The 27,744-nt window shown below is 47.2% G+C and overlaps 2 protein-coding genes across 2 annotated transcripts in view; one reads left to right on the top strand and one right to left on the bottom strand.

Annotated features, from left to right (window-relative positions):
- xab2 (XPA binding protein 2) overlaps positions 1 to 27,744 on the bottom strand; it is a 34,675-nt gene that overhangs the window by 737 nt on the left and 6,194 nt on the right. The window contains exons 6-18 of the mRNA XM_033051024.1: positions 26,288 to 26,452; positions 24,725 to 24,869; positions 23,734 to 23,885; positions 22,489 to 22,608; positions 21,371 to 21,502; positions 18,392 to 18,523; positions 18,106 to 18,219; positions 14,624 to 14,786; positions 9,861 to 10,051; positions 9,019 to 9,141; positions 7,189 to 7,360; positions 1,885 to 2,011; positions 839 to 939 (exon numbers count right to left, since the gene is read on the bottom strand). Of these exons, the coding sequence (XP_032906915.1) occupies positions 839 to 939; positions 1,885 to 2,011; positions 7,189 to 7,360; positions 9,019 to 9,141; positions 9,861 to 10,051; positions 14,624 to 14,786; positions 18,106 to 18,219; positions 18,392 to 18,523; positions 21,371 to 21,502; positions 22,489 to 22,608; positions 23,734 to 23,885; positions 24,725 to 24,869; positions 26,288 to 26,452 (1,837 nt within the window). The remainder of the gene's footprint in view (positions 1 to 838; positions 940 to 1,884; positions 2,012 to 7,188; positions 7,361 to 9,018; positions 9,142 to 9,860; positions 10,052 to 14,623; positions 14,787 to 18,105; positions 18,220 to 18,391; positions 18,524 to 21,370; positions 21,503 to 22,488; positions 22,609 to 23,733; positions 23,886 to 24,724; positions 24,870 to 26,287; positions 26,453 to 27,744) is intronic.
- On the top strand, positions 3,267 to 5,490 carry LOC116991988 (mucin-2-like). The gene is made up of 3 exons (XM_033051025.1): positions 3,267 to 3,329; positions 3,788 to 3,907; positions 4,023 to 5,490. Exons 2-3 carry the CDS (start codon positions 3,790 to 3,792, stop codon positions 5,324 to 5,326), a joined length of 1,422 nt encoding a protein of 473 aa, XP_032906916.1. The 5' UTR covers positions 3,267 to 3,329; positions 3,788 to 3,789; the 3' UTR covers positions 5,327 to 5,490.

The raw sequence follows: 27,744 nt of genomic DNA, 5'->3' as shown, positions 1-27,744 counted from the left end.
TCTAGTTTGCTTTGTTAGGAAATTAACAAGAGTAAAGAACAAGCATTTCCCACAAGTTTATGTGAATGTACAAAAATTGATTCAGGCACAGTAGCAAGGAAGGAAACGTCTCATCACTGAAATATTGCCCTCATACCAGTCGCTTCAGAGTACCTATCTACCTCATTGGTGACCCTCGGACTTTGCTGGCTTAACCTTGCACTAAACGTTATCCCCTTATCATGTATCTATTACACTGTGTACGGCTCGATTGTAATCATGTATTGTCTTTCTGCTGACTGGACAGCACGCAACAAAATCTTTTCACTGTACCTCGGTACACGTGACTATAAACTAAACTGAACTCTGATTTTAAAATTACTTACTCCTCGAGAAAGTCAAAAATCCATCATTTTTTTCAAAACTCTTTTAATCTTTTTCCTTAAATTGTTTTGACAGCCGCTCCAACGTGATGTACTAGCTCTAAACTTCCTTCTTCACTGCAAGGCAGGGGGAATGGCAGAGCTGACCAAAACTGAAGACAATATTCCAAATCTAGCCTCGCCACCTTTCTGTTGAACTGTAACCTCACATCCCAAGTTCTATTCTCAGAACCCTGACCGAGGGCGGGCAATGTACCAAAAGTCTGCGCCATCACCCTGTCAACCTGGAGATGTCACAATGGCCCACAAAGCTCAGGGTAACATTGGAGCAAGCATGAATGGGAACATGCCAGATGGTAAAAGCAAGAGGATGTAGAGGATGAGAGACTACAGCAGGGTTTAAAGGTTTTATAGACATGTCAGACATGGACCCACCCCCCACTGTGCCAGGACTAAAGGCTGACCATTCCACTTACCGTCAGGCTCCTCTTCCCCATCATCGTCCTCATCGATGTCTATCTCGTCGGGGTTGGCCTGCTTGGTCAGCTCCGCCAGCTCGTCCCGGGTCACGTCACTCCTGCCAAAGAGAGTACACGTGAGGAGGAGCAGCACACGGATCACTCCACCCGCCACAACATTGCTCCAAATATCCACAATACATCGTGTGTAGGAAGGAACTGCACACGCTGCTTTACACCGAAGGTAGTCAACAAAATGCTGGAGTAACTCAGCGGGACAGGCAGCATCTCTAGGTGGAAGGAATGGGTGACGTTTCATAGTCTGAAGAAGGGTCTCGACCTGAAATGTCACCTATTCCTTCGCTGCTTGTCCCGCTGAGTTACTCCACCATTTTGTGTCTATCATTGGTATAAACCAGCACCTGCAGTTCCTTCCTACACATGCTGAATATATTTTTTTTTGCAGCAGAAGTAACAAAGGTGCAATATGTCAAATCCATTCACTAATCGGGCAAGGGCAAGTGCTTGGTTTTGTATTTGGGAGAAACTCTCTTGTGGCTGGTGACTTGTTCCAGAGAACTTATAACAGAAGACATCAGTAAATATCCTTCCATCAAGAGGCTATCAGTGTGTTTTAATCTAGCATGCCCTGAACTAGCAGAATATCCAGCTCCCAGATAATAATGCAACACTTTTAATTCACTTCATTTTAAAAGATGTTAGTACAGTGACATTTCATTTAACCCAGTAACTTCCAAAGGAGCAAGTGGCCAGGAACATCAGCAGACATCTCCTGTAAGCCTAATGCTGGATTTCCAGGATTTTGGAATGGTTAAACCATCAGTTTTAGATATTTCAGCCACTTCGCATCCCAACTGAACTGACCGTCCGGTCCCACACTGTCTGTTGGGTCCCACAGTCCGTCCAGTCCCACACTGGCCGTCCGGTCCAAACACTCTATCCGGCCCCCACAAAACCGTCTGTCCCACATGATCCATCCAGCCCCAGCATGGCCCACAGGTGAAGCAACATCAACGTGCATTCTGCCCGACTCAACAACATACCTGACAAACAGAATTTTGCCTTTGGGTTTGGGTCTTTCCCGTTCAACCTCCTCAGCGATCTGCTGTGCTTTCTGCTCCAGTAACTTCATATCATCCATTCCACTCTGTCCCGGGGCCAGGTCAGACACTGCAGTCAATGGGAGATAAATAGTCACTCCACACCATCAGATAATTCTGGTTTTATTACATTTCCTTCAAGTGTAGCATTACTGATAAGGGTCACAGAGTGATACAGCGTGGGCCCAACTTGCCCACATGGGCCAACATGTCTCATTTACACTAGTCCCTCCTGCCTGCATCATATCCCTCCAAACCTGTCATATCCATGTACCTGCTTAACTGTTGGGATAGTCCCAGCCTCAACTACCTCCTCTGGCAGCTTGTTCCATACACCCACCACAGCATCATTCAATATGATCATGGCTGATCATATAAAAACAGTACCTCGTTCCTGCTTTCTCCCCATATCCCTTGATTCCATTAGCTCTAAGAGCTAAATCTAACACTCTCTTGAAAACATCCAGTGAATTGTCCTCCACTGCCTTCTGTGGCAGAGAATTCCACAGATTCACAACTCTCTGGGTAAAAATGTTTTTCCTCATCTCCATCCTAAATGGCATACCACTTATTCTTAAACTGTGACCCCTAGTTCTCCCCCTCCCCCACCTAAGAGCAGAATTAGGCCATTCGGCCCATCAAGTCTACTCCGCCATCTACTTCAATCACGGCAGATCTATCTCTCCCTCCTAACCCCATTCCCCTACTTTCTCCCCATAAACCCTGACACCCATACTATTCAAGAATCAAGTACTAATCGTGTATGTGATCCCACTTTCTCATCCGCTCCCTACACACTAGGTAGACACAAATTGTTGGAGTAACTCAGCGGGACAGGCAGCATTCCTGGAGATAAGGAATGGGTGAACTTTTGGGTCAAGACCCTTGTTCAGACAGAGACTTCTTCTGAAGAAAGGTCTCGACTCAAAATGCCACCCATTCCTTCTCTCCAGAGATGCTGCCTGTCCCGCTGAGTTACTCCAGCAGTTTTCTGTCTACTTTCGATTTAAAGCAGCAGCTGCAGCCCTTTCCAACACACTAGGGGCAATATACAGAGGGACAATTAGGCTCCAAACCCGCAGGTATTTGGGATGTGCAGTGGAGCCAGGTAGTATCAGAGGGGAGTGTACAGACTCCACACAGACAGTGGCCGGGGCGGGGATCGAACCCGCGTCTCTGGCGCTGAGGCAGCGGTGACGCGAGGGCGGGAGAACGGGCGGCAGAGGAGCGCTCCGATTGGCTTCGTCAGCCTGATTGACGGGGGGACCGGCCAATTGGCGGTGAGCCCACCTCGGGAAGGAGGGACTTGCGGACGTTAGTGGACGTTAACTGGCAGATGGGCCAGCCAATGGGAGCGCGTGGGCGGGACCGGTGAGACGGAGCGCGAGGTGCGGACGCGGTGGGAGAGAGAAGGGGGAGGGGGAGAGAGGGGGGAGGGGGAGAGAAGGGGGAGGGGGAGAGAAGGGGGAGGGGGGAGAGGGAGGGGGAGAGAAGGGGGAGGGGAGAGAGGAGAGAGGGGGAGGGGAGAGAGGGGGGAGGGGGGAGAGGGAGGGGGAGAGAGGGGGAGGGGAGAGAGGGGGGAGGGGGGAGAGGGAGGGGGAGAGAAGGGGGAGGGGGGAGGGGGAGAGAGAGAGGGGGGAGGGGGAGAAGGGGGGAGGGGGAGAAGGGGGGAGGGGGAGAAGGGGGGAGGGGGGGAGAGGGAGGGGGAGAGAAGGGGGAGGGGGGAGAGAGGGGGAGGGGGAGAGAGAGAGGGGGGAGGGGGGGAAGAGGGAAAGGGGATGAGAGGAGGAGGGAAGGGGGAGTAGAGGCTCTTTCTCCTCAAGAGTTGACCCCCTCTCTCCCCCAGACATGGATCAGACAGACACAGACAGCTGGGTCACTTTCCGCGCCCAGACCCGGACGATCGACAATCTCCGTCGTCTGCAGCGTAACGGGACCCTGTGTGACGCGCAGATCCGTTCCAATGGTCAGTGTCCCCGCCCCCCCCCCACTCTCCCTATCTGTTACCCCGACCCCTACACACTCTCGCCCCCTCTCTGTGACCTAAGGTGACTAATGTTTTTTTATCCTCCCCCCTCTAGGTGAGGTGATTCCTGTCCACCGCTGTGTCCTGGCTGCCTCCAGCCCCCTCCTCCTGCGTCGCCTCGCCTCCCCATCAGGTTGCCCCGCTGGGGTGTTGGAGATCGAGGTGCCGGCCCCCTGCGGCTCGTCCCTGCGCCCCCTCGTCTCCCTCGTGTACGGGGAGGAGGTGACGCTCCCTCGCCATGCGGTCGACGGCTTTCTGAGGGCAGCCAGGTGCCTTGGTCTCGACCCCTGCCCTGCCACCCCCGACCTTCATTGTCCAACCCCTGACCCCGAGGTCCTGACCCCAAACCCTATCAGTCTGACCCTTGCCCCCAATGACACAAACTCTGAACCTGACCTTGCGACCATTGCCCCCAAGGCGGTGACCCCCGAACCTGACCGTCTGACCCTTGCTCCCAAGGTCACTACCCTTGCCATCAAATTCATGAACCCTGAACCAGACGGCCCGACCCTTGCTCCCAAGGTCATGATCGTTGACCCAGAGGTCACTGCCTCTGAACCTGACCGTCCGACCCTTGCCCCCATGGTCAGGACCCTTGGGGTTGAAACTTCTGGCCTTGTCCGTCCGACCCTTGCTCCCGAGGTCGCAACCTATCACCCTGCTGGTCTGACCCTTGCCCCCAAAGTCACGACCCTTGCCCCCCAGCAAACAACCTCCACCCCCAAGATCAGGAACTCTGACCTCCGTGCAGTGACCTGTGGCACCAAGCAGTCGACCCCTACCAAGCGGGTCATGAACCCTGGCCCCCGCCACCGCAAGGTTGCTGGCCCCCCCGTCACAGTGACCAGTTGGAGGCGAATGAGGGTAGGGGGGCGCTCGATTCACTCCCCCTCCCTCTCACCCTCCATCACCAGACGACCCTGGAAACTCCGCCGTGTAACTCCCTCCCCTCAGCCCCTCTCCTCAGGGCAGGCCGAGGCTCCGAGACCCTCCTCTCCCCCTCCTCCCTCCCCTCCACCCCCTCTCCCTCCCCGCTGGGGCTTTGCCGGCCTCCTCTCCCTCTCCCCCATCGTCGCGGAACAGGAGAGTTACTTGTGGGAGAGTCGGGAACACCGAGGGAGTCTCGTGGTCGAGAGATCCCCCTCCTCTCTCTCATTCTCCTCTGATGAGGGGGAGAGCGAGGTAGAAGTAGGCGGCCCCATCGAGGGGTGTCCCTATATCCTGGCTCCCTCTGTCTACCCCGATCCCTCCTCCTCCCTATCTGAGGAATCAGAGGGAGATGTAGAGGTATGTGATGGCTTTGAGGCACCTCCTTCCCTACTTGCCTCCCACCCTCCCTCACACAGCCTCAAAGTCTGAGAGAGAGTGCGGGGAGATTCCGACATCTATTGCTTGTATCCCAATCCCTCTATCTCCCTCCTTCGCAATCTCTCACCCTCCCTCACGGGTCACCAGCCCACCCCCTCCACACACCCAGCTGACACCCCCAAAAGACAAACAATAAACTACAATCTATTCGCAAAGACAAATCTTTGTGTCTTTCAGAGTTTGTGTGGGATTTGAGCTCCCTCTACATCAGTGTGTGTGTGTGTGTGTGTGTGTGTGTGTGTGACTGTGTGTGTGTGTGTGACTGTGTGTGTGAGATTGTGTGTGTGTGTGTGTGACTGTGTGTTTGTGTGACTGTGTGTGTGTGTGATTGAGTGTAAATGTGTGTGTGAATGTGACTGTGTGTGTGACTGACTATGTGTGTGTGTGTGTGTGTGACTGTGTGTGTGTGATTGTGTGTGTGTGTGTGACTGTGTGTGAGTATGACTGTGTGTGTGTGTGGGTGTGTGACTGAGTGAGTGTAAATGTGTGTGAGAATGTGACTGTGTGTGACTGACTGTGTGTGTGTGTGTGTGTGTGTGACTGTGTGTGTGTGTGTGACTGTGTGTGTGTGTGACTGTGTGTGTGTGTGACTGTGTGTGTGTGAGATTGTGTGTGTGTGTGACTGTGTGTGTGTGTGTGTGAATGTGACTGTGTGTGTGTGACTGTGTGTGTGAGATTGTGTGTGTGTGTGACTGTGTGTGTGTGTGACTGTGTGTGTGTGTGTGTGTGTGTGTGTGACTGTGTGTGTGTGTGTGTGTGTGTTACTATTTCACAACTATCATAAGCATCATTTTTGTATTGGTTAGTTTAGTTTACAGAAGCCAATTAACCTTAAAGAACCTGCACATCTTTCCATTTGTACCAAAGCCAGTTAATCTACAAACCTCCGTGTCTTTGGAATGTGGCAAGGAACCGATGCACCCGGAGAAAACCCATAAGGTGACAGGGAGAACGTGCAAACTCCACACAGACTGCACCCTGGTAGTCAGATCGAACCTGTGCCTCTGGCGCTGTGAGGCAGCAACTCTAGCGCTGCGCCACAGAGCTTTGTTGCAGGGCTACAGGATGTGAGAGTTTTACCAGCAGGTTTTGATTTAATAAGTGAGTACACTGAGGGTTATTTAATTCCCATCTCATTCCTAATGAGTTACAGGTTTTAAAATAAAACACTGACTTGCAGTAGGTTTGGTGAAACTCTGGCAGCCTCACTCCCCAGGGTTACCTCTGGCCCACATTACCACACAGACTGGGTCAGATGGTGTTCATTAAGAAATATGGGGTAAGGGCCAAGGCTGTGCAGGAGACACATCCATGAATGGAGGAGAGGTGGACACAAAATGTTGGAGTAACTCAGCGGGACAGGTAGCATCGCTGGAGAGACACGAGTCTGAAGAAGGGTCTCGACCCGAAATGCCTCCTATTCCTTCTCTTCAGAGATGCTGCCTGAATTACTCCAGCTTTTTGTGTCTATCTTTGGTTTAGACCAGCATCTGCAGTTCCTTCCTACACAATGAAAGAGGTGTTGGATACAACTGAAGAAATAGTGGTTACAGCATACCAAGGCTTCCAAGGTTTCAGGAGTAGAGGAAACTTTTATTTGTTCGTGGGAAGTGGAGGCTGACAGCATTTAGTCTCCATCGCTAATTTCCCGAGGGAGGGTGGTGGGGGGGCTAAAAGTCAACCACATTGGTGGGTCTGGAGTAATCTGAATCTCTAAACTAAAATAAATGACTAACGTTAGTTTGTACCAAGTTCCGGGCGACGAATTTCCCAACAAGTGATTTCCTGACTGGTTTAGTGGACGAGGAGTTGTATATTAGCCAGTAACATCGACACCCACCAGTGTTGCTTACCTGTGCCTGTAGCGTTGGTGGAAGCTTTCAACATCTGCGAGGACATGAAATTGACCTGGGTGTTGTAGGTAGCCTGTACGCTGCGTTTAATCCGCAACATCTCCCGAATCGTATCCTCGTTACCTTGCCTAATCTCAAACTCCTTCCACGTCTGCCAGAACGACGGCGTGATCTTAAATCAGACACAGGGAACACGTTAAAATGCAGTTTAGTTCAGAGATACAGCACGGAAACAAGCCCTTTGGCCCACCCAGTCCGTGCCGACCAGCGATCCACGCACACTAACGCTATCCTACGCACACACGAGCCAATTACTGACATATGATGAAAGAATGGATCGACGGGGCTTATAGTCACTGGAATTTAGAAGGATGAGGGGGATCTTGTGGAGACATATACATTTCTTAAGGGTAGACGCAGGAAAAATGTTTCCGATGTTGGGGAAGTCCAGAACCAGTTTAAGAATAAGGGGTAGGCCATTTAGGACTGAGATGAGGAAAAACGTTTTCACCCAGAGAGTTGTGAATCTGTGGAATTCTCTGCCACAGGAGGCAGTGGAGGCCAATTCACGATGTTTTCAAGAGAGTTATATATAGATCTTGTGGCTAACAGAATCAAGGGATATGGGGGAAATAAAAACAGAAACAGGGAACTTATTTTGGGTAATCAGCCAGGATTACATTGAATGTCGGCGCTGGCTCGAAGGGCCGAATGGCCTACTCCTACACCTGCGCCTATTTTCTATGTTTCTAGTTTAGTTTAAAGATACAGCTCGGAAACAGGTCCTTCAGCCCACCAAGTCCACGCCGACCAGTGATTCCCGCACATTAACACTATCCAGCACGCTCTAGGGACAATTTACATTTACACCAAGCCAATTAACCCCTACAAACCCTGTACATCTTTGGAGTGTGGAAGGAAACCGAAGATCTTGGATAAAACCCACGCAGGTCACGGGGAGAAGGTACAAACTCCGTACATACGTAGTAACAGTGATCCACAAAGGATGGCGGCAGAGGAATGGTTTACAAGGTTGGGCATGAACGTTTTATTCCAGAGTCTAGGTCTACATTGCTGGACACAACCTTTGGATGGGACACTGAATGGAGGCTCTCTCAGGTAGCAAACGGATGTCAAGGCAACGAGCTAAGGTGAAGGACGACGTTCTCCAAACAACATAGAAAGGCAGCATTTGGTCATTACTGCATTATACATACTAGGGACTACATACTTTACACACACTGACTGCTGTGTTTAGAGAGTCACACAGCATCTCTGGAGAACATGGACAGGTGGTGTTTTGGGTCGGGACTCTTCTTCAGACTGACTGAAGGAGTGGATGGGGTCTGAATCAAGTCTGTCGTGAACAGCCCCTTGTGTCAGCTTTGCCCTTCAATAAGATCGGTATCAATCTTTTATCAGAGCTGTTATGTCTTTTACCGCACTAACCCTGTATCCTTTGATTATCTGATAAAATAATGTGGATGAAATACAACGATATCATTGAGCCGGGGATGGTGTGGATGGCGGCAAAGTTATCAATTGACCTGGATCAAGTAAAATAATGTGGGTCATAGAGAGAAACAGGCCCTTCGGCCCAACTCGCCCACCACCAGCCAACATGCTCCATCTACATTAATCCCACCTGCCTGCCTTTGGCCCATATTCCTCCTAACCTGTCATATCCATGTGTGGGTGAGACAATGAGGTCAGGGGATGGGGGCAATGTTATCAATTGACCAAGATCAAATAAATAAATAAATAGTGTGGGTGAGACACAAAGTTGTTAATGAGCCGGGGAAGAGCGGGTGCAGGCTCGGGGGGACCTACCCTTGGATCACACAGCTGGGAACAGTAGGAGTAGATGGATCTAGCCCGGTCGATCTCTCCCAGCTTACACTCCATGTCGGCAAATCGCAGGCACATGTCTCGCGCATGTTCGTCTGGCAGCACCTGCAACAAAATAAACATTTGCAAATACTCCCGACAATGGCAAGTTCAAACTCTTTGTCACACCTCTCCAAATGGGGAACTGTGCCACAGCTTCTCAATGAGTGTGCCGTTCAACCCAAGGTCTTAGTAACAGGCCAGAGGTCCATCTGTCTGCACGGACTGTCGTGGGAGCACGAGGGGACTGCAAACCCACTCTGAATAAAGGTCATAAGGAATAGTAGAATTAGGCCATTCGGCCCATCGAGTCAATCATGGCTGATCTCTCCCTCCTAACCCCATTCTCCTGCCTTCTCCCCATAACCACCGACACTTGTACTAATCAAAAATCTGTCTATCTCTGCCTTAAATATGTCCACTGACTTGGCCTCCACAGCCGTCTGTATTCACCACCGTCTGACTAAAGAAATTCCCCCTCATATCCTTCCTAAAAGAACACCCTTTAATTCTGAGGCTGTGACCTCTGGTCCTAGACTTTCCCACGGGTGGAAACATCTTCTCCACATCCACTCTACCCAAGCCTTGCACTATTCTGTACGTTTCAATGAGGTCCCTCCTCATTCTTCTATACTCTAGCGAGTACAGGCCCAGTGCCGTCAATCGCTCATCATGTGTTAACTCACTCATTCCTGGGATAATTCTTGTAAACCTCCTCTAGACCCTCCCCAGAGCCAGCACATCCTTCCTCAGGTGAAGCGTGCTCGGATACATGCCGTACGTACCTCAATTGATTTCTCGTAAATGCCCCGGGTGTGGGTGACTCCGTAAATCTCAGCTGCCCGTTTAATATAGATGTTGTACATCTCGTACTGTTCCAGCGGCGCCACTGCCTTGGTGGCTCGCTCATATACAGCCATGGCGTGCCGGGCCAATCCGTAGTCCTCTTCCAGCTTGGCATAGAGCAGGTACAGAGCTGCAGGGAGAAGATGCCACCAAATCACGGCGACCCATTAATAGTGGTATCATTTACATTTGGTACTATTTCACCTCTCCTGACCAAACAAGCAAGCTACCACCAAAGAGAAAGACAGAATGCTGGAGTAACTCAACGGGATGGGCAGCATCTGTGGAGAGATACCCTTCCCGAAATGTCACCCATTCCTCCTCTCCAGAGATGCTGCCTGTCCCGTTGAGTTACTCCAGCATTTTGCGTCTATCTTCGGTGTAAACCAGCATCTGCAGTTCCTTCCTACACAAGCAAGATCACACAATAGATCTAGCTAAATACAGTGCCCTCTATAATGTTTGGGACAAAGACCCATCACCCAGTTCTGGAAAAAGGTCTTGTGGACAGATGAAGATTAACTTATATCAGAGCGATGGCAAGAGCAAAGTATGGAGGAGAGAAGGAACTGCCCAAGATCCAAAGCATACCACCTCATCTGTGAAACACGGTGGTGGGGATGGTTTGGCCTGGGCATGTATGGCTGCTGAAGGTACTGGCTCACTTATCTTCATTGATGATACAACTGCTGATGGTAGTAACATAATGAATTCTGTAGTGTATAGACACATCCTATCTGCTCAAGTTCAAACTAATGCCTCAAAACTCATTGGCCGGCAGTTCATTCTACAGCAAGACAATGATCCCAAACATACTGCTAAAGCAACAAAGGAATTTTTCAAAGCTTAAACATGATCAATTCTTGAGGTGGCCAAGTCAATCACCCGAGCAGAACCCAACTGAGCATGCCTTTTATATGCTGAAGAGAAAACTGAAGGGGACTAGCCCCCAAAACAAGCATAAGCTAAAGATGGCTGCAATACAGGCCTGGCAGAGCATCACCAGAGAAGACACCCAGCAACTGGTGATGTCCATGAATCACAGACTTCAAGCAGTCATTGCATGCAAAGGATATGCAACAAAATACTAAACATGACTACTTTCATTTACATGACATTGCTGTGTCCCAAACATTATGGTGCCCTGAAATGGGGGAACTATGTATAAACACTGCTGCAATTTCTACATGGTGAAACCAAAATGAATAAAAAAAACCTTTAATAAAATCCGACAATGTGCACTTTAACCACGTGTGATTTTTTTCTATTACAAATCTCAAATTGTGGAGCACAGAGGCAAATAAATAAATGATGGGTCTTTGTCCCAAACATTATGGAAGGCACTGTAAATGCTGTAAAGTCACCAATAATTAAAAAAGCCAGACAGGTACAGCATTTAAGGAGGAAGGTACAAATTGTATGGAGTTAGAATGTTACACAGAAGCGTCCCAATCAATGATACCGCTTCTGAGATATTTCAGTGGTACTGTCTTCATCCAATGAAGAGTTAGACCAGTGGTTCTTAACCTTTTTGGCACCAATACGTGCATACGTGAGCAAAATACTGTATGTGGTATGTACCTTTGTTAGGTTCCTAAACTTGGGCTTAACAAATTGATGTTATTTGTGTCCCCTTCATGACCCCCAGCAAAGCCCCAAACGACCCCCATAGGCCCCAGGTTAACAACCACTGAGTTAGACTTTAAACTTTGCATACGGTGTGGAAACAGGCCCTACAGCCCACAGAGTCAGCGCCAACCAGCGATCCCCGTACACTAGCATTATCCTACACACTAGGGACAATTTTAACCCAAGCCAATTAATTTATAAACCTGTACGCCTTTGGAATATGTGAGGAAATCGGAGCACAAGGTGAAAACCCACACGGTCACAGGGAGAACGTTCAAACTCCGTACAGACAGCACCCATGGTCAGGATGGAACCTGGGTCTCTGGTCCTGCAATTTTTATTTGAACAGAAGCATATTTATCATCAATGTAAAATGTTTGAAATGTTTCAAGTGCACTAGATTATTTTGAAGATCTTTGATTTGCCATTTGTCGATCTTCGATTTAAGCCAGCATCTGCACTTCCATCCCACTGGATTATTTGTTTTTAGATTAGATTAGATTATTTAATGACCACACAGTCAAGCTGGTGGAATTCAGGTTCAGTACAGGATGTTACAAGGTAGGCTGATTCCCGTCAAACATAACATAAAACACAACATCATACAATATACAGTACATGCATGGGGAGGATATGTGCTGTTATCATAGTGTGTTCAGAATTCGGATTGCGTGTGGGTAAGAACTGTTTTTAAATCGAGATGTCTTGGCGGGCAGTGAGCTGTAGCGCCTTCCTGATGGCAGCAGGTGGAAGATGTGGTGAGCTGGGTGGGAGGGATCAGAGATGATTTTCTTCACCCTTGACACAGACCGTTTGTGATGGAGTGATTCTATTGATGGAAGGAGAGTGCTGATGATTTTGGATGCTTTGTTAACTATGCGCTGTAATTTATTACGGGAGTGAGTGTCTAAACTGCTGAACCAGACTGTAATTGATGAAGTGAGCATGCTTTGGATGATGGCTGTGTAGAATCGGATTAGGAGGTGTTTCCTTACTCTAAACCTCTTGAGCTGGCGGAGGAAGAAGAGTCTTTGGTTGGCTTTTTTGTAGATGTGATTTGAATTGATTTTCCATTTGAGGTTATTGCTTATGTGAGTGCCAAGAAATTTGAATGAGTCAGTGGTGGATATGGGTTCGCCTGAGATGAGTATGGGGGTCTTGGGTTGTGCCTTACGTCTGAGATCAATGATGAGTTTGTGTGTTTTTGATGTGTTGAGTAAGAGGTTATTATCTGTGCACCAAGTGACTGCTTTGTGTGTTTGAGTGCGGTATTCTGTTTCATTATTGTTTGAGATGAGACCTATGATGGTTGTGTCATCTGCGTATTTATATATTTTAACTGAACTATGCTGGAATATGAATTGGTTTGTGTAGAGTGAGAATAACCACTCCACTTTGTTTTGAAGACACAACAGCCAAGGCTCAGAAAATGCATTTCCGTTCTCCACCTCCCAGCCAGTTCCATTATTGATGCCACAAGTTGGAAAGCAAAGGGAGGATTGGATAAGAGGCCAAGGTGCGCATTTCTCACTGATTACTGAATACATTAGCAAACCTCAATAGGCAGATTGGACACTATTGCACATCCCTGAAGTGAGGATAACATGCGGCCCTTGCGCTGGCACCAATTTAAACAAAGGGTAATTACAGGTGCATCTGATCACTGGGCAGATTTAACTACAAAATCATGCATTTACAATCAGAAACCCATCTTCCCAAACGATGCAGAGATTTGTAATAGCTTTTAAATTGGGTTGGTAAAATGTCAAGATAATTTCTATATTAAAAAGACATCATATAAATGCAAATCGCTGTTGCAATGAATGGAGATCTGGTCTCGATCCGTCAAGATGACAAATGGGATGGAAACATGGTCTGGGGCACAGCAACTGAGAGAGTGCAAAACAGACAGAAATGTTTCACGCTGTCAGGGAGACAAGCCACATAGGTAGCAGCATGCCACAACCAATTGGACTTTTGTTTTTAATTATTGAGAAAACTAGCAGTAATTCCATGTTAGGAAGTACAGATGAATAAATTTAATATAAAAAGGCACAAGCTATTGTGGCGGCACGGTGGCGCAGCGGTAGAGTTGCTGCCTTATGGCGCCAGAAACCCAGGTTCGATCCTGACTACGGGTGCTGTCTGTACGGAGTTTGTACGTTCTCCCCGTGACCTGCGTGGGTTTTCTCTGGGTGCTCCGGTTTCCTCCCACACTCCAAAGACGTATAGGTTTGTAGGTCAATTGGCTTGGTAGAAATGTAAATTGTCCCCAATGTGTTGGATAGTGCCAGTGTACGGTGTGATCACGGGTCGGCACAGACTAGGTGGATCAAAGGTCCTGTTTCCACACTGTAACTCTCAAAACTCTAATAACAGTACTATTTAGGTGGAGAAAAAGGCAAAGAACTACCGCACTAAAGGATTTTGGAGGTCCCTGTGTATGAAACACAATTCCAGCACACAAGTACAGTACAAGTCACACAATTACAAGCCAGTTACCGTACACAATGGAAAAGGTCCAAAGAAATCCATTAAAATGTAGTCACATACATAAAATCTGTCACGTGTAGCAAAAACTATAGGAAAATAAATCACTTTTTATTGCTGTGTTTCAGTAACTATTTAGTTTAGTTTAGTGATACAGTGCGGAAACAGGCCCTTCGGCCCACCGAGTCTGCACCACCCAGCGATCCCCGCACATTAACACTATCCCACACTAGGGACAATTTACACACACACCAAGCCAATTTACATACAAACCTGCATGTGTTTGGTGTGCGAGGAAACTGGAGATCCCGGAGAAACCCACACAGGTCACGGGGAGAACGGACAAACTCCGTACAGACAGCACCCGTAGTCGGGATCGAACCCAGGTCTGCGAGGCTGGAAGACAGCAACTCTACTGCTGAGCCACAGTGGCCACCCTATTTTCTGTGTAATGTCTTCACACATTTCTGTGGAGACTTGCATCATTCATTGCAAATGGGAGTTATTTCACTTGGCAGGGCTTCATTGGGCAATGAACGTTCACCTTGAATGGAGTTAAAACAACATGATTGCAAGCACTCACTTTTAGCAAACTTTGGTGGGCATCCATCGAGAGCTTGTTCAAACAGGTCCCGCGCCCTTTCCAGTTTCTTCCCACCGTACCGATCGATGAACTTGGTCAGGTAAGTGTTCCAAATATCATAAACATTGGGCCACCTAAACAGGGCAACCCCTCGCTCGTAGGCCTGCAATAAGAGAGCACAAGTAGTTAAGTCAAAAGCCTTCAACCTGTTGGCTTAGTTGAGGAACAGTGTGTGACTGGACACACAAGGAACTGCAGCCGCGGGTTTACATTTTTTTTAAAAACCAAAGTGCTGTAGTACCTCAGTGAGTCAAGCAGCATCGCTGGAGAACATATAAGACTTTTATACATAAGATGCTGTTAACCTGCAACGGTATGCAGAGACGATTTACGAGGATGTTTCCAGGACTCGAGGGCCTGAGCTGTGGGGAGAGGTTGAGCAGGCTAGAGAGATGTTTTAGATCATTAGGGGAATAGATTGAGTAAAAGACTGTGCCTTTACCCTGAGTAGGGGAATCAACAACCAGACCACATAGGTTTAAGGTGAGAGGGGAAAGATTTAATAGGAACCCAAAGGGCAATTTCTCTACACAAAGGGCGGTGGGTGTGTGGATCGAGCTGCCAGAGGAGGTGGAAAAGGCAGGTACTAAAACAACATCTAAAATACATTTGGACAGGTAGATGGATAGGAAAGGTTCAGATGGATATGGGCCAAACACAGGCATGTGCAGCTGGTGTAGTAGATGGGGCAAGTTGGGCCTGTTTCCTTGCTGTATGAAGGTACACAAAAATGCTGGAGAAACTCAGGGGGTGCAGCAGCATCTATGGAGCGAAGGAGATAGGCAACGTTTCGGGCCGAAACCCTTCTTCAGTCTGAATGGGTGACGCTTCAGGTCGAGACCTTTCTTCAGACTGATCATCTTTCTTCAGACCCCTCCCCCAAAGACCCACACCATCCTGGCCACACACTCGTTTCACCATTGCCATCGGGAAGAAGGTATAGGAGGCTGAAAATTGTAACGTCCAGGTTCAGGAACAGCTTCTTCCCTACAGCCAAGCAAGCAAGAATTTCATTGTCCTATCTGGCACATATGACAATAAACCACTCTTGGCTCTTGGCTCCATAGTCCCAGTATTGTTTGCATGAAGCAATTACTGATATCCCCCTTCACTGACCTAGTTAAATGTAATTGTATACACTGGACTCTCCCATTCTCTAAATAGCTTTGAATGTTCTCCTTGGAAGCATTCCTTAACTAAACGGCATACCGTGTGTTTACATTACCAGCAGTGTGGAGAATTGAGTGGAAAGCATAAATTAACTTCCCATGAAAGAAGCCATTCATTTAAAAAATATAATCTAGCTATCGAATGGCAGGGTGTGACTTCTGTACTGTAATCTGACCCCAGGGAATTGGGAGATTTAGATAGGCTGTACTGCTCAAAGTTTGCATTTTGAGCTAGCTGGCCCAATACAACCGAGATGATTTGCCTTGTAAAACTGACTGCATTGTATTCTTGTTTCTGCAGCACCAACTGGGTTCTTCCTCTCATTAGGTTACACAGCTACACCAGGTTAAATAAAGTACATTGCAGGAGAGGGTGATGTTCCCAAACATGTATACTTCACTCACGTTTCTATACTGAGCATCAGGATATTAATTACCCAAGATAGACAGAAAAAGCTGGAGTAACTCAGCGGGAAAGGCAGCATCTCTGGAGAGAAGGAATGGGTGACGTTTCGGGTCCAGACCTTTCTATCTTCGGTTTGAATGGCAGTGCTGGCTCGAAGGGCCGAATGGCCTCCTCCTGCACCTATGTTTCTATGTTTACCTCTGTTAACATTGGCAACACAATTGTATGCTGTGACATTCAAGCGGGTGAGAAGGGGACATAAAAACAGAAAAATAGGTGCAGGAGTAGGCCATTTGGCCCTTCTAGCCAGCACTGTCATTCGATATGATCATGGCTGATCATCTAAAATCAGTACCCCATTCCTGCTTTATCCTCATATTCCTTGATTCCTTTAGCCCTAAGAGCTAAATCTAACTTGAAAACTTGAAAACATCCAGTGAATTGGCCTCCACTGCCTTCTGTGGCAGAGAATTCCACAGATTCACAACTCTCTAAGTGAAAATGTTTTTCCTCATCTCAGTCCTAAATGGCCTACCCCTTATTCTTAAACTGTGACCCCTGGTTCTGGACTCCTCCAACATCGGGAAAATCTTTCCTGCATCTAGCCTGTCCAACCCTTTAAGAATTTTATGTTTCTATGTGATCCTCTCTCATCCTTCTAAATTCCAGTGAATATAAGCCCAGTCGACCAATTCTTTCATCATATGCCATGGGACAGGCAATTTCAATGTACAATTCTCCCTTTTCCGCCACCTTTCAGAAATACTACACACCAAGGAAATATAATCGCAGAGAATCTGTCTAGCGTGAACCTGGAATTAGCCATCATTAAACTATTATTGCTTTCATTTAAATATGGTTGCTAAGATATTGTACAAAAAATGTGCACAAGGGAAAGGGGCGACATTTAGTATTGGAGACACATGGAGATAAATATGTTTTTTGTTCCTTTCTGAATTTACATCCATTGACATTTAAAATGCAATTTGGATATCTGAATTCTGTATCTTACAAGTCCCACTGTAGAAAGTTGACGTACATCGGTAAGGAGTGATGTTTACTGCTCCCTACGCCCCACTGTGGATAGGAAACAGGGCAGATTTATTTGGAGGTACTGCGTCCATCTCCAGCCTGGCAAAGGTGACTATCAGAGCTACAGGATTTAGGGTTAAATCACCTGGTAAAATTAGTGTTCTAATAGGAAGCACTAAATCCAATCTTCTTATCGAATCACACACAAGATTAGGAGTTGTTCAGCCAGAGGTGAACACACGTCTCAGCATCTACACAATGGTGTCTGTCTTGTGCTTCTTGTGTGTTGTGGTGGAAAGATTGGTGGAAACAGGGCCGCGACGTGAACCCTCTTTCCTTGGCCCCCACTAAATCCAATGTTATCAGACAACTAAACAGTCCTCTCATCAGCTGGAGATCAGTCCTGTTTACTTCATTAGAGACCTTAGAACTATCTTTAATCAGACTTTATTGGACTTCAATGTTATATCTTTGCACTCAATGTTGTACCCTTTATCTCTGACCTGTGGAGGGCTCGATTGTATTCATGTAGAGCCTTTTCTTTGGAAAACCAACAGCGCTTGAATACTCAAAGAGGCAATGATGCACAGAATTACTCTCCGTTCACAGATCACGTTATTCCCTTTATCATGTATCTGTACACTGAGGACGGCTCGATTGTAACCATGTATAGTCTTTCCACCAACTGGATGGCAACTGTACCTCGACACACGTGGCAATAAACTAAACTAAACTCAACCCATCACCAGCTGCACCAGCCCAAACGCTGGGTGCCTCTTGGTACAAGAGTGCCAGTGGGATTAACAGTGGCTCACCTTGAAACTTTCTTCATAGTAGTTGTGCTCTGTCAGGAACATTGCGTAGTTGATGATGATCTGGGGCGTGGCAATTCGAAGATCTATAATCCTGTCGTACACGGCCTTCGTAGACTAAATAAAAATAATATTTAAAAATACAAACACTACGTATTGTTTTTAAACAAAATATCAGAGGCAGTTCAAACTAAAGTACACTGCACAAACAAAACTAATTTGTGCATCTCAAGTACAGATCTGTATGAAAAGCAGACCACACCCAAGCACAAACTTATTCTTTATTCACCTTGAAAGTTCCAAGACTCTCCTCCAGATCTGCTAACATGGACCAGACTTTCAGCGACTTGTACACCCTGTTCTGGACAGGTTCTGTCGAATCAAAGTACTCGGCCTTTTTCGCTGGTACGGCGGTAGCTCTCTGCGGAGATTAAAATACAGAATAAGGAAAGCTGCTCTTCACACACACACACACGTATACGCACATAAAGCCAGAACTAAACGAGGACATCATTATTAAGACAAGTTGCTTTCTATTGTTAGGGCGACACAGATGACCCACTTTGTGTTGAAACAGGGGCACTCATTCCACAAAAGGGCACACAGTGGCACAGTGGTAGAGTTGCTGCCTTACACGGCTAGAGATCCGGGTTCCATCCCGTCTAGGGGTGCTGTCTGTACGGAGTTTGTACGTTCTCCCCGTGACCCGCGTGGGTTTTCTCACTGATTTTCAGTTTCCTCCTACACTCCAAAAACATACAAGTTTGTAGGCTAATTGGCTTGGGATAAATATAAATTGTCCCTAGCGTGTGTAGAATAGTGTTAGTGTGCGGAGATTGCTGGTGAGTACGGACTCGGTGGGCTGAAGGGCCTGTTTCTGCGCTGTATCTCTAAACTAAACGTCTCAAAGTCCAGGCCTCGTATTTACGTGCTTCCTTGTAGCCCTGAGTTCCTTTGACAGTCATTGACCAAGTGATTGCAGAATGAACCCAATGTAACATTTGCTTCACAGTAACAAGGACCAGTTTACAGTCATCAAGAAGAGAAATATTCTTCATGGGGAATTCAGTGACACATGGAATCATGTGCAAAGAGGGATTGTTGAGGTTGAGGCCATTAAGGCTGATGATTAGACTGGGGCCATAATGATCTGATGGGAAGGTCAGAGACATGATGGTTCTACTTGTCTGGGTACTGATTGTGGATGATCAGCCATGATCACATTGAATGGCAGTGCTCCTGCACCTATTGTTCAGCCCAAAGGCAGAGTCACTAATTAACCAACGTGGGAATTCAGGAGAAAATTATTCACCAAGGGAGTGATTTAAAGTCCTTACAACACAGATAAACTGTGGCAACAGATACACTTAAAATGGAGCTAGGTTACAAATGAGGATAGACACAAAATGTTGGAGTAACTCAGCGGGACAGGCGGCATCTCTGGAGATAAGGAATGGGTGACGTTTCGAGTCGAGACCCTTCTACAGACTCATAGTCAGGGGAGAGGGAGGCGCAGAGATAAGGAAGGGTTATGTGTGAAAACGAGACATCAAAGAGGATGGGGTCAAGGAAAATACGAGGGGGAAATGGATAGAAAGATATGTAAAATATATGTAAATTCTATGTAAACATTGGTGGAGACACCACAAACAATCAGCCTGATCTGACAAAACACAGCAAAAGTTAGAGCATTAAAATACTTCATGGCTAATGATCTGTCTGGGCCATCGATGTAAACAAATACTTATAATGTATTTGTCCTGTACAGCAAGTGATGCATATTCTGGGGCCATGGTAACTGGTGGGAGGGCTCGCTGGTGCAGTTCATTCACTGCCGCAGAAGTCTCGGAGCACAGGATGTGCTATTACCGTTTGAAGCAGATGTCCAAATGGACCAGAATCATGTGTTGTCTTTCCGCTGACTGGTTAGCACGCAACAAAAGCTTTTCACTGTACCTCGGTACACGTGACAATAAACTAACATGAAACTGTTTGATACTCTGAGCCAGTCTGCTTCCAGACATACAGCTCGGAGCTTGGCTAACATAGAAAGCTGACCCTTGAAACAGGTCTTATGGATAAGAGGGCAGTTAATGTCATCTGAAGAAAACCTTGCAAGGTACCAGCTTTGTGTGAGGTGGGGTGGTGAAGTTACTGGATGAGAAACACAGAGCCTGGACATCTGCTCAAATTCCAACACAACTGTCGAGGAATTTTAATTCAAGTAACTGCTCATGTATAATATATTTATATCATAACATAATAATTTAATTTAAATTTTATATTATTTTTTATTATATCCAGTCTCCTCCCAAATTCCAAAGACTCACAGTTTTGTAGGTTAACTGGCATCTGTAAATTGTCTCTGGTGTGTAGGATAGAGCTAGTGAGAATGGGTGATTGCTGGCCAGCATGGGCTCAATGGGCCAAAGGGCCAGTTTCCACGCTGTGCTCTAAACTAAGCTAAACTCCTAAGGCACGTGGGTTGGCAGCTTAACTGGCCACTGTAAATTGCCCTGGGTGTGATACGAGTATGCAGTAGAAGCTGGGGAGGGTAAAACAAAGTAAGTTGGTGCCTGTGGTCAGTTTCAACGCAGTGGAATGTTACAGATATGAGCTCTTTCCAGCACAGAATGATTCCAGGCAGCTCACCATCGCCATCCGGTGGCTGTAGCGGAAGGCATCACAATCCAAGTCCTGAAGGGAGGACTGGGTGGGGCAGAAGAGTGGAATAAAGCATCTAATTTCCAATCCCAAATGTGTCTCAAATTGGCAATTGCCAGTAACCAGAAGTACATACCAGACCCACAGTAAACTCAATGATTGAAGGGCTTCTACTAAACTGACTGTGGGACTAGAGTGGAAACAGGCCCTTCGACCCAACTTGCCCACACCGAGCAATATGTCCCACCTGCCCGTGTTTGGCCCACATCCCTCTAAACCTACCCTATCCATGTTCCTGTCTAAATGTTTCTTAAACATTGTGACAGTACCTGCAAAGCCAAGCTCTGCACCACTCTTGGTGGCTCATGCAGCAGAAACATTTAGACAGGTAAATGGATAGGACGGGTTTAGAGGGATGTGGGCCAAACACAGGCAGGTGGGACTAGTCTAGTTGGGGCATGTTGGTCAGCGCGGGCAAGTTGGGCCGAAGGGCCTGTTTCCATGACTCTATGGCTCACCTAGAGTTCACCTTTCTGCCAGAGTCTACATGCAGAGCCCCAGCAAGATCGGACACAACCACGGAGAGGCAGAAAGGAGAACGTACCCTGAGCAATCGGAGCGCCTCCTCGTAGTTTTCATGCCTGAGCTCCATTTCCCCGTACTCACACCAAACTCCAGCCACGTCATCCACGTGCTTGAAATTCACTTTTGTGGCTTTCTCAAAGATAGTCCGGGCCTGAAACAGAAAATTAAAAATGCCCATCTGTACAAACGATGTCACTCTTGTCATGGGAGCTCCTAGCGGGTGTAGGCATCATCCGTGTAAACGTGAGGGTCTGAAGAAGAGTCCCAAATCGAAACGTCATCTATCCCTGTTCTCCTGGGATGCTGCCTGTCCTGCTGGGTTACTCCAGCACTTTGTGGCTTTCCTTAGTAAACCAGCACCTGCAGTTCTTGATCTACTAGCTGTGACCAGACAAATATTCAGCTAACAAAATGTCCACTCCGATGGTTCAAGCTTCACAGAAAGTGTCTGAACTGTGGAAGCTAGAATGTCTCCACTGCCATATTTCATCCATTCATTTAAACCCGAGCCCATCACAAGCTTATTATTGCTGAGAAATAAAAGTCTTCCCATTTAGCAAATTCAGCTCCTGGCGATACATCCACGTTCGTTGAAGCTCTCTCCACCCTGCCCTGACAAGGGTTTCAGCTCAGGATTCTCAGATACACACCCCTCACTCCCACCTCATCTCCCATTCTCCAAGCAGCTGAACCCTGTCAGACTGTGGATTAGGCCAGTTTGTCAGTGTATCCCATGTCCATTGAGGGATCTGACTAAGACTCATTTTATGAAAGACTCCATCATTCTCAGTGGGACTATGTCTAGACTCCCCCTCCCCCGACTCTCAGTCCGAAGAAGGGTCTCGACCCGAAACGTCACCCATTCCATCTTTTTGGAGATGCTGCCTGTCCCACCGAGTTACTCCAGCATTTTGTGTCTATCTTCGAAGTAAACCAGCATCTGCAGTTCCTTCCTATACATTGGTACCCTCGTCTTATTCAGCATGGAAACAGGCCATTCGGCCCAACTGCTGCCAACCAGTGGAGACCCACCCGTACTATCCACATCTCCCAGCATTGATGAAAGGACAGTATTGAGCCTCGGCTTCATGCAGCTCCTCCAAAGTTTACTTAAGATACAACTAAGCTTCGACTTACGTCCTGAATCTGTCCGTTTTCTTCGTAAAACTTTGCAAAGGAGACCCATAATGAATGTGGCTTCCCAGTGGCCTTCAGCGGGTCGATAGTCTGCACAGCTTCTGTGTAAGTGTTTATGATCTACAATGTATAAAAATAAAACAAGGGGTTAAAAAAACGGGCTGGATCTTGAACAATGACAAGGTGGAGAATAGGATGGAGACAGAAAGCCCAGTAGCTCGATGTCATAACATTAATGGCCAAGGAACCATGTCAGTGCCACCACTTCCTCAGTGGTATCCAACCAACTCTTACCAGTTTCTATAGATGTACCATAGAAAGCATCTGATCCAGATGCATCGCAGCTTGGTTTGGAAGAGGCTTTGCCCGAGGATGCAAGAAAATGCAGAGATTTGAGAACGATAAACAGCAACCCCCCCCCCCCCCCACCCCCACAGCCCTGAAAAAGCAGCCACTCGCACACCAGGCATTATTTCTTCTCCCCTCTCCTGGAGATATGAAACCTAGAACATACTCACCACAATATTCAAGAACAGCTTCAACCCAGCTGGTATCAGACTCCTGAATTAATATTTCCTATCCTGTGGATGGTTTCCTGATCTTCCAATCTGCCCCATTACCACTCTAGCACTTTTTTCTAATTGCATTTTTTCTAAAGCTACAACACTATTTTCTGCACAGTTTCTTTTTCACTTTTACACTACCTATGGCCCCCGTATAGGGCATGGCATGGCTGGATAGTATTGTATCTCGGTGCAGGTGACAATACCACACCAACCTCAGGTATGAGACATAAACAGGCAGGTAAAGTAGTTCAACATTGAGAAGAATGGAAGGTGGGGAAACGGTAAAGGAAATGAGTTTGTCATTTGTCTAAAGGAGAAATATTTTAACGTGTGCTGTTTTTCATGTTGTACTGAACATCACTGATTTCAGGATAGCGTTTAATTTAGTTTAGTTTAAAGATACAGCACGGAAATAGGCCCGACCAGCGATCACCAACATTGTCCTACACACAATTTACAATCTTTACCAAAGCCATTTGACCTACAAACCTGCACGTCTTTGGAGTGTGGTGGTAAACCGGAGCACCTGGAGAAAACCCACGTGGTCACGGGGAGAACGTGCAAATTGCGTACAGACAGCACCCGTAGTCAGGGTGGAACCCGGGTCTCTGGCACGGTGAGGCAACAGCTCTACCCGCTGCGCCACGGTCTACACTGTGACGTGGGAAGCATTGCTCACCTCTCGTGGTTTCCCTTCGTACAGTTTCACCCGCTTGTGCCACTCGTGTACATTGTAGGGGTTCTGCCGCAGGAGGACGCTGTTCAAGAGGAGGGGGCGCCTCGTTATCAGCTGCTCAAACCGCGCCAATCTCAACTCCAGGTCAATATCATCTGTTAGATCCAAAGTACAGGTAGAAATGCGAATCACATTATGAAAACCTCATTGTTCATAAGTTCTCAGACCAGAATTAGGTCCTTTGGATCATCAAGTCTACTCTGCCATTCAATCATCTCTCCTTCCTAACCCCATTCTCCTGCCTTCTCCCCGTAACCTCTGACACCCGTACTAATCAATAATCTATCTATCTCTGCCTTAAAAATATCTATTCATTTGGCCTCCACAGCCTTTTGGGGCAATGAATTCCAGATTCAGCACTAGCTCGCCAGATTCTGCACCTCCGCTCTGTAGGCTGATTCATCGCCATTGGAGATCAGCCCGATCACCGTTGTGTCATATAAGTCAATCTGAAACAGGTTTGGAAAATAACTATAATGGGGGAAAAATGCAGTTGACTGGAAAAGAGCAAGGAGTAAGATTGACTGGGCAGCTCTATCATGGAGGCATAGTGAAGTGGACGCTAACTCATCCCATTACTCTAACAGCTTCAATTTCCTGAGCTATTAAAAAAAATGGAAAGGAAACACAGTCAGCATTGATGCTCCTGTTTTGAGTTTCTAGCTCAATAAAAGGCAAATTAAAGAAATCAATATCATGCTTGGTGCCTCTGGAGGCATGGATTACCACAAGACACTGCCTGCATGCACTCTCAAGAGACAGAAACATAGAAAAATAGGTGCAGGAGTAGGCCATTCGGCCCTTCGAGCCAGCACCGCCATTTAATATGATCATGGCTGGTCATCCAAAATCAGTACCCCGTTCCTGCTTTCTCCCCAAATCCCTTGATATCAGAAATATCTAATGTGGAAAAATACACAAGAATCCACCTCACCTTCCTGAGTTTGTCCCATTTCTGCCGTCGTTTCCATTTTAGCTGCGATCATGCTCTCTTCAAACTGGGCGTAGCTGTCAAACACCTGGGTGAAGTCACGGACTGTCATCACTGTCTGAATCGCCTCCTCGTACACATCTCTGGCCTAAGGACAACACAAACACCTCCATTGTACCTGCAGTCAATGCAATAAAGGTAAAGGTATAGAGGTGCCCATGACCAAGATGATGCCAGGGCGGCACGGTGGCACAGCGGTAGAGTGGTGCCTCACAGTGTCAGAGACCAGGGTTCAATCCTGACTATGGGTGTTTAAGAAGGAACTGCAGATGCTGGAAAATTGAAGGTAGACAAAAGTGCTGGAGAAACTCAGCGGGTGCAGCAGTACCTATGGAGCGAAGGAAATGGGCAACGTTTCGGGCTGAAACCCTTCTTCAGACCATGGGCGCTGCCTATGTGTGCTGTCTGTACAGAGTTTGTCTGCTCTCCCCGTGACAACGTGGGTTTACTCCTGTTTACTCCAGTTTCCTCCCACACTCCAAGGACGTACAGGTTTGTAGGTGAATTAGCATTGGTGAAATTGTGACCTGTCCCCAGTGTGTGTGTGTGTTAGATAGTGCTGGTGCACAGGGGGATTGTTGCTCGGTGCTGACTCGGCGAGCTGAAAGGCCTGTTTTCGCGTTGTGTCTCTAAAGTCGGGAGCAAGAAATAAGGTCACGTGCACACAACCAGTGTTGAAAAGAGGGGTGGGTATGAATGCAGACACAGGACTCAAACACTAAAACATGAGCAGGTGGGACTAGTGTGGATGGGCATCTTGGGCAAGGTGGGACGGAGGGTCTGTCTCCCTGCTGTATGACTCTGTGTGTTGGAAAGAACTGCAGATGCTGCTTTAAATCGAAGGTAGGCACAAAATGCTGGAGTAACTCAGCGGGACAGGCAGCATCTCTGGAGAGAAGGAATGGGTGACGTTTCGGGTTCAGACCCTTCTTCGGACTGTATGACTCTTTAACAGGTTGTCAGGCTGTCCAATGAATCATTGGAAGTATTAAGGACCTGTCCTACTTGCCGATTTTTTCGGCGAATGCCGACATCATTGACTGACGTATCAGGTCACTGAAATATTCGCGGCGTGATGACGGATTGACGCGCGATGCTTTTTCAAGTGTCGCAACTTTTGTTTTGTCGCCGCTGGATTTTGAAATGTTCAAAATCTTTTGGCGACACTGATATGACGCCGGCAGTCGCTGAAAAAAATCGGCAAGTGGGACAGGCCCTTTGCTGAGATCTATGAAGAGGGACAAAAAACTCTTAACTGCAGGGTTTAACCAACAGGCTATCTTGGGATGGCAAGCTTTGCGTCAGGTTGTTAACTCCCTGCTTGTGTAAATAACTCACGATTCGGGAATAATGCCAGGATTCAACAACTTAACATTACACAAATTATGTAATTAAACTTAAAGAAAAACAAAAAAAAAATCACAAGAAATGAAATTCTTGTTGAAGATGGTTCTATAATGTGTTAAATGTTTTAAAGTGATATCTTGTTCAACAAGGAACACATACCTTCTCGAAATGGCCACTTCGAATGTAGTAGTCGGCTAAGGAACACCAGAGCTTCCCCAGTTGGTCAGTGAAGCGAGTGAGGCCACCACGGATAATAGCGCCAACATTCAGGGACTTCACTTTGTCTGGGTTGGTTGAGATGAGGTGGCAGAGTTCGTGCCACAGCTGTGGGAAAAGAAATGCCTGTCACTTTTCACTCCAATTAAGCAAACAGATAGAAACATAGAAAATAGGTGTAGGAGTAGGCCATTCAGCCCTTCGAGCCAGCACCGCCATTCAATATGATAATTGCTGATTCTAAAAACCTGTGCGGACCAACTGGCGGGAGTTTTTACGGACATTTTCAACCTCTCACTTCTGAGGTCTGAGGTCCCCACCTGCTTTAAAAGGGCATCAATTATACCGGTGCCCAAGAAGAGTAAGGTGACGTGCCTCAATGACTATCGACCAGTGGCACTAACGCCGGTGGTGATGAAGTGCTTTGAGAGGTTGATCATGGAGCAAATCAACTCCTACATCGACAAAAACCTGGACCCACTGCAGTTCGCATACCGCCACAACAGATCAACGGTGGATGCGATCTCGCTGGCCCTCCACTCCGCACTGGACCACTTGGACAACAAAAACTCATATGTCAGGCTGTTATTCATTGATTACAGCTCGGCATTTAACACAATCATCCCCTCCAAACTGGTTACCAAACTCGCAGAACTGGGTCTCTGCGCATCCCTCTGCAACTGGATCCTCGACTTCCTCGTCCACAGACCACAGTCTGTTCGTATTGGTGGAAATGTGTCGGCCTCAATAACAATCAGCACGGGAGCACCTCAAGGCTGCGTGCTCAGCCCCCTGCTGTACTCACTCTATACCCATGACTGCGTAGCGAACCACAGTGCGAACTCCATCATCAAGTTCGCTGATGACACCACTATTGTGGGGCGTATCACTGATGGGGATGAGTCAGAGTACAGAAGAGAGATCGAGCAACTGTCCATATGGTGCCAGCGCAATAACCTGGCCCTGAACACCAGCAAAACCAAGGAACTGATTGTGGACTTTGGAAGGAGTAGGAGGAGGACCCACAGCCCCATTTATATCAACGGGTCGATGGTTGAAAGGGTCAAGAACTTCAAATTCCTGGGGGTGCACATCTCTGAAGATCTTTCCTGGTCCGAGAACACGAACGCAATTATCAAAAAAGCTCATCAGCGCCTCTACTTCCTGAGAAGATTACGGAGAGTCGGATTGTCAAGGAAGACTCTCTCTAACTTCTACAGGTGCACAGTCGAGAGCATACTGACCGGTTGCATCGTGGCTTGGTTCGGAAATTTGAGCGCCCTGGAGAGGAAAAGATTACAAAAAGTAGTAAACACTGCCCAGTCCATCATCGGCTCTGACCTTCCTTCCATCGAGGGGATTTATCGTAGTCGCTGCCTCAAAAAGGCTGGCAGTATCAT

The sequence above is a fragment of the Amblyraja radiata genome, chromosome 35, assembly GCF_010909765.2.
Source record: "Amblyraja radiata isolate CabotCenter1 chromosome 35, sAmbRad1.1.pri, whole genome shotgun sequence".
Taxonomy (NCBI): domain Eukaryota; kingdom Metazoa; phylum Chordata; class Chondrichthyes; order Rajiformes; family Rajidae; genus Amblyraja; species Amblyraja radiata.
Note: the sequence above shows the minus strand (reverse complement) of the source record. Positions and strands in the feature narration are given on the sequence as shown.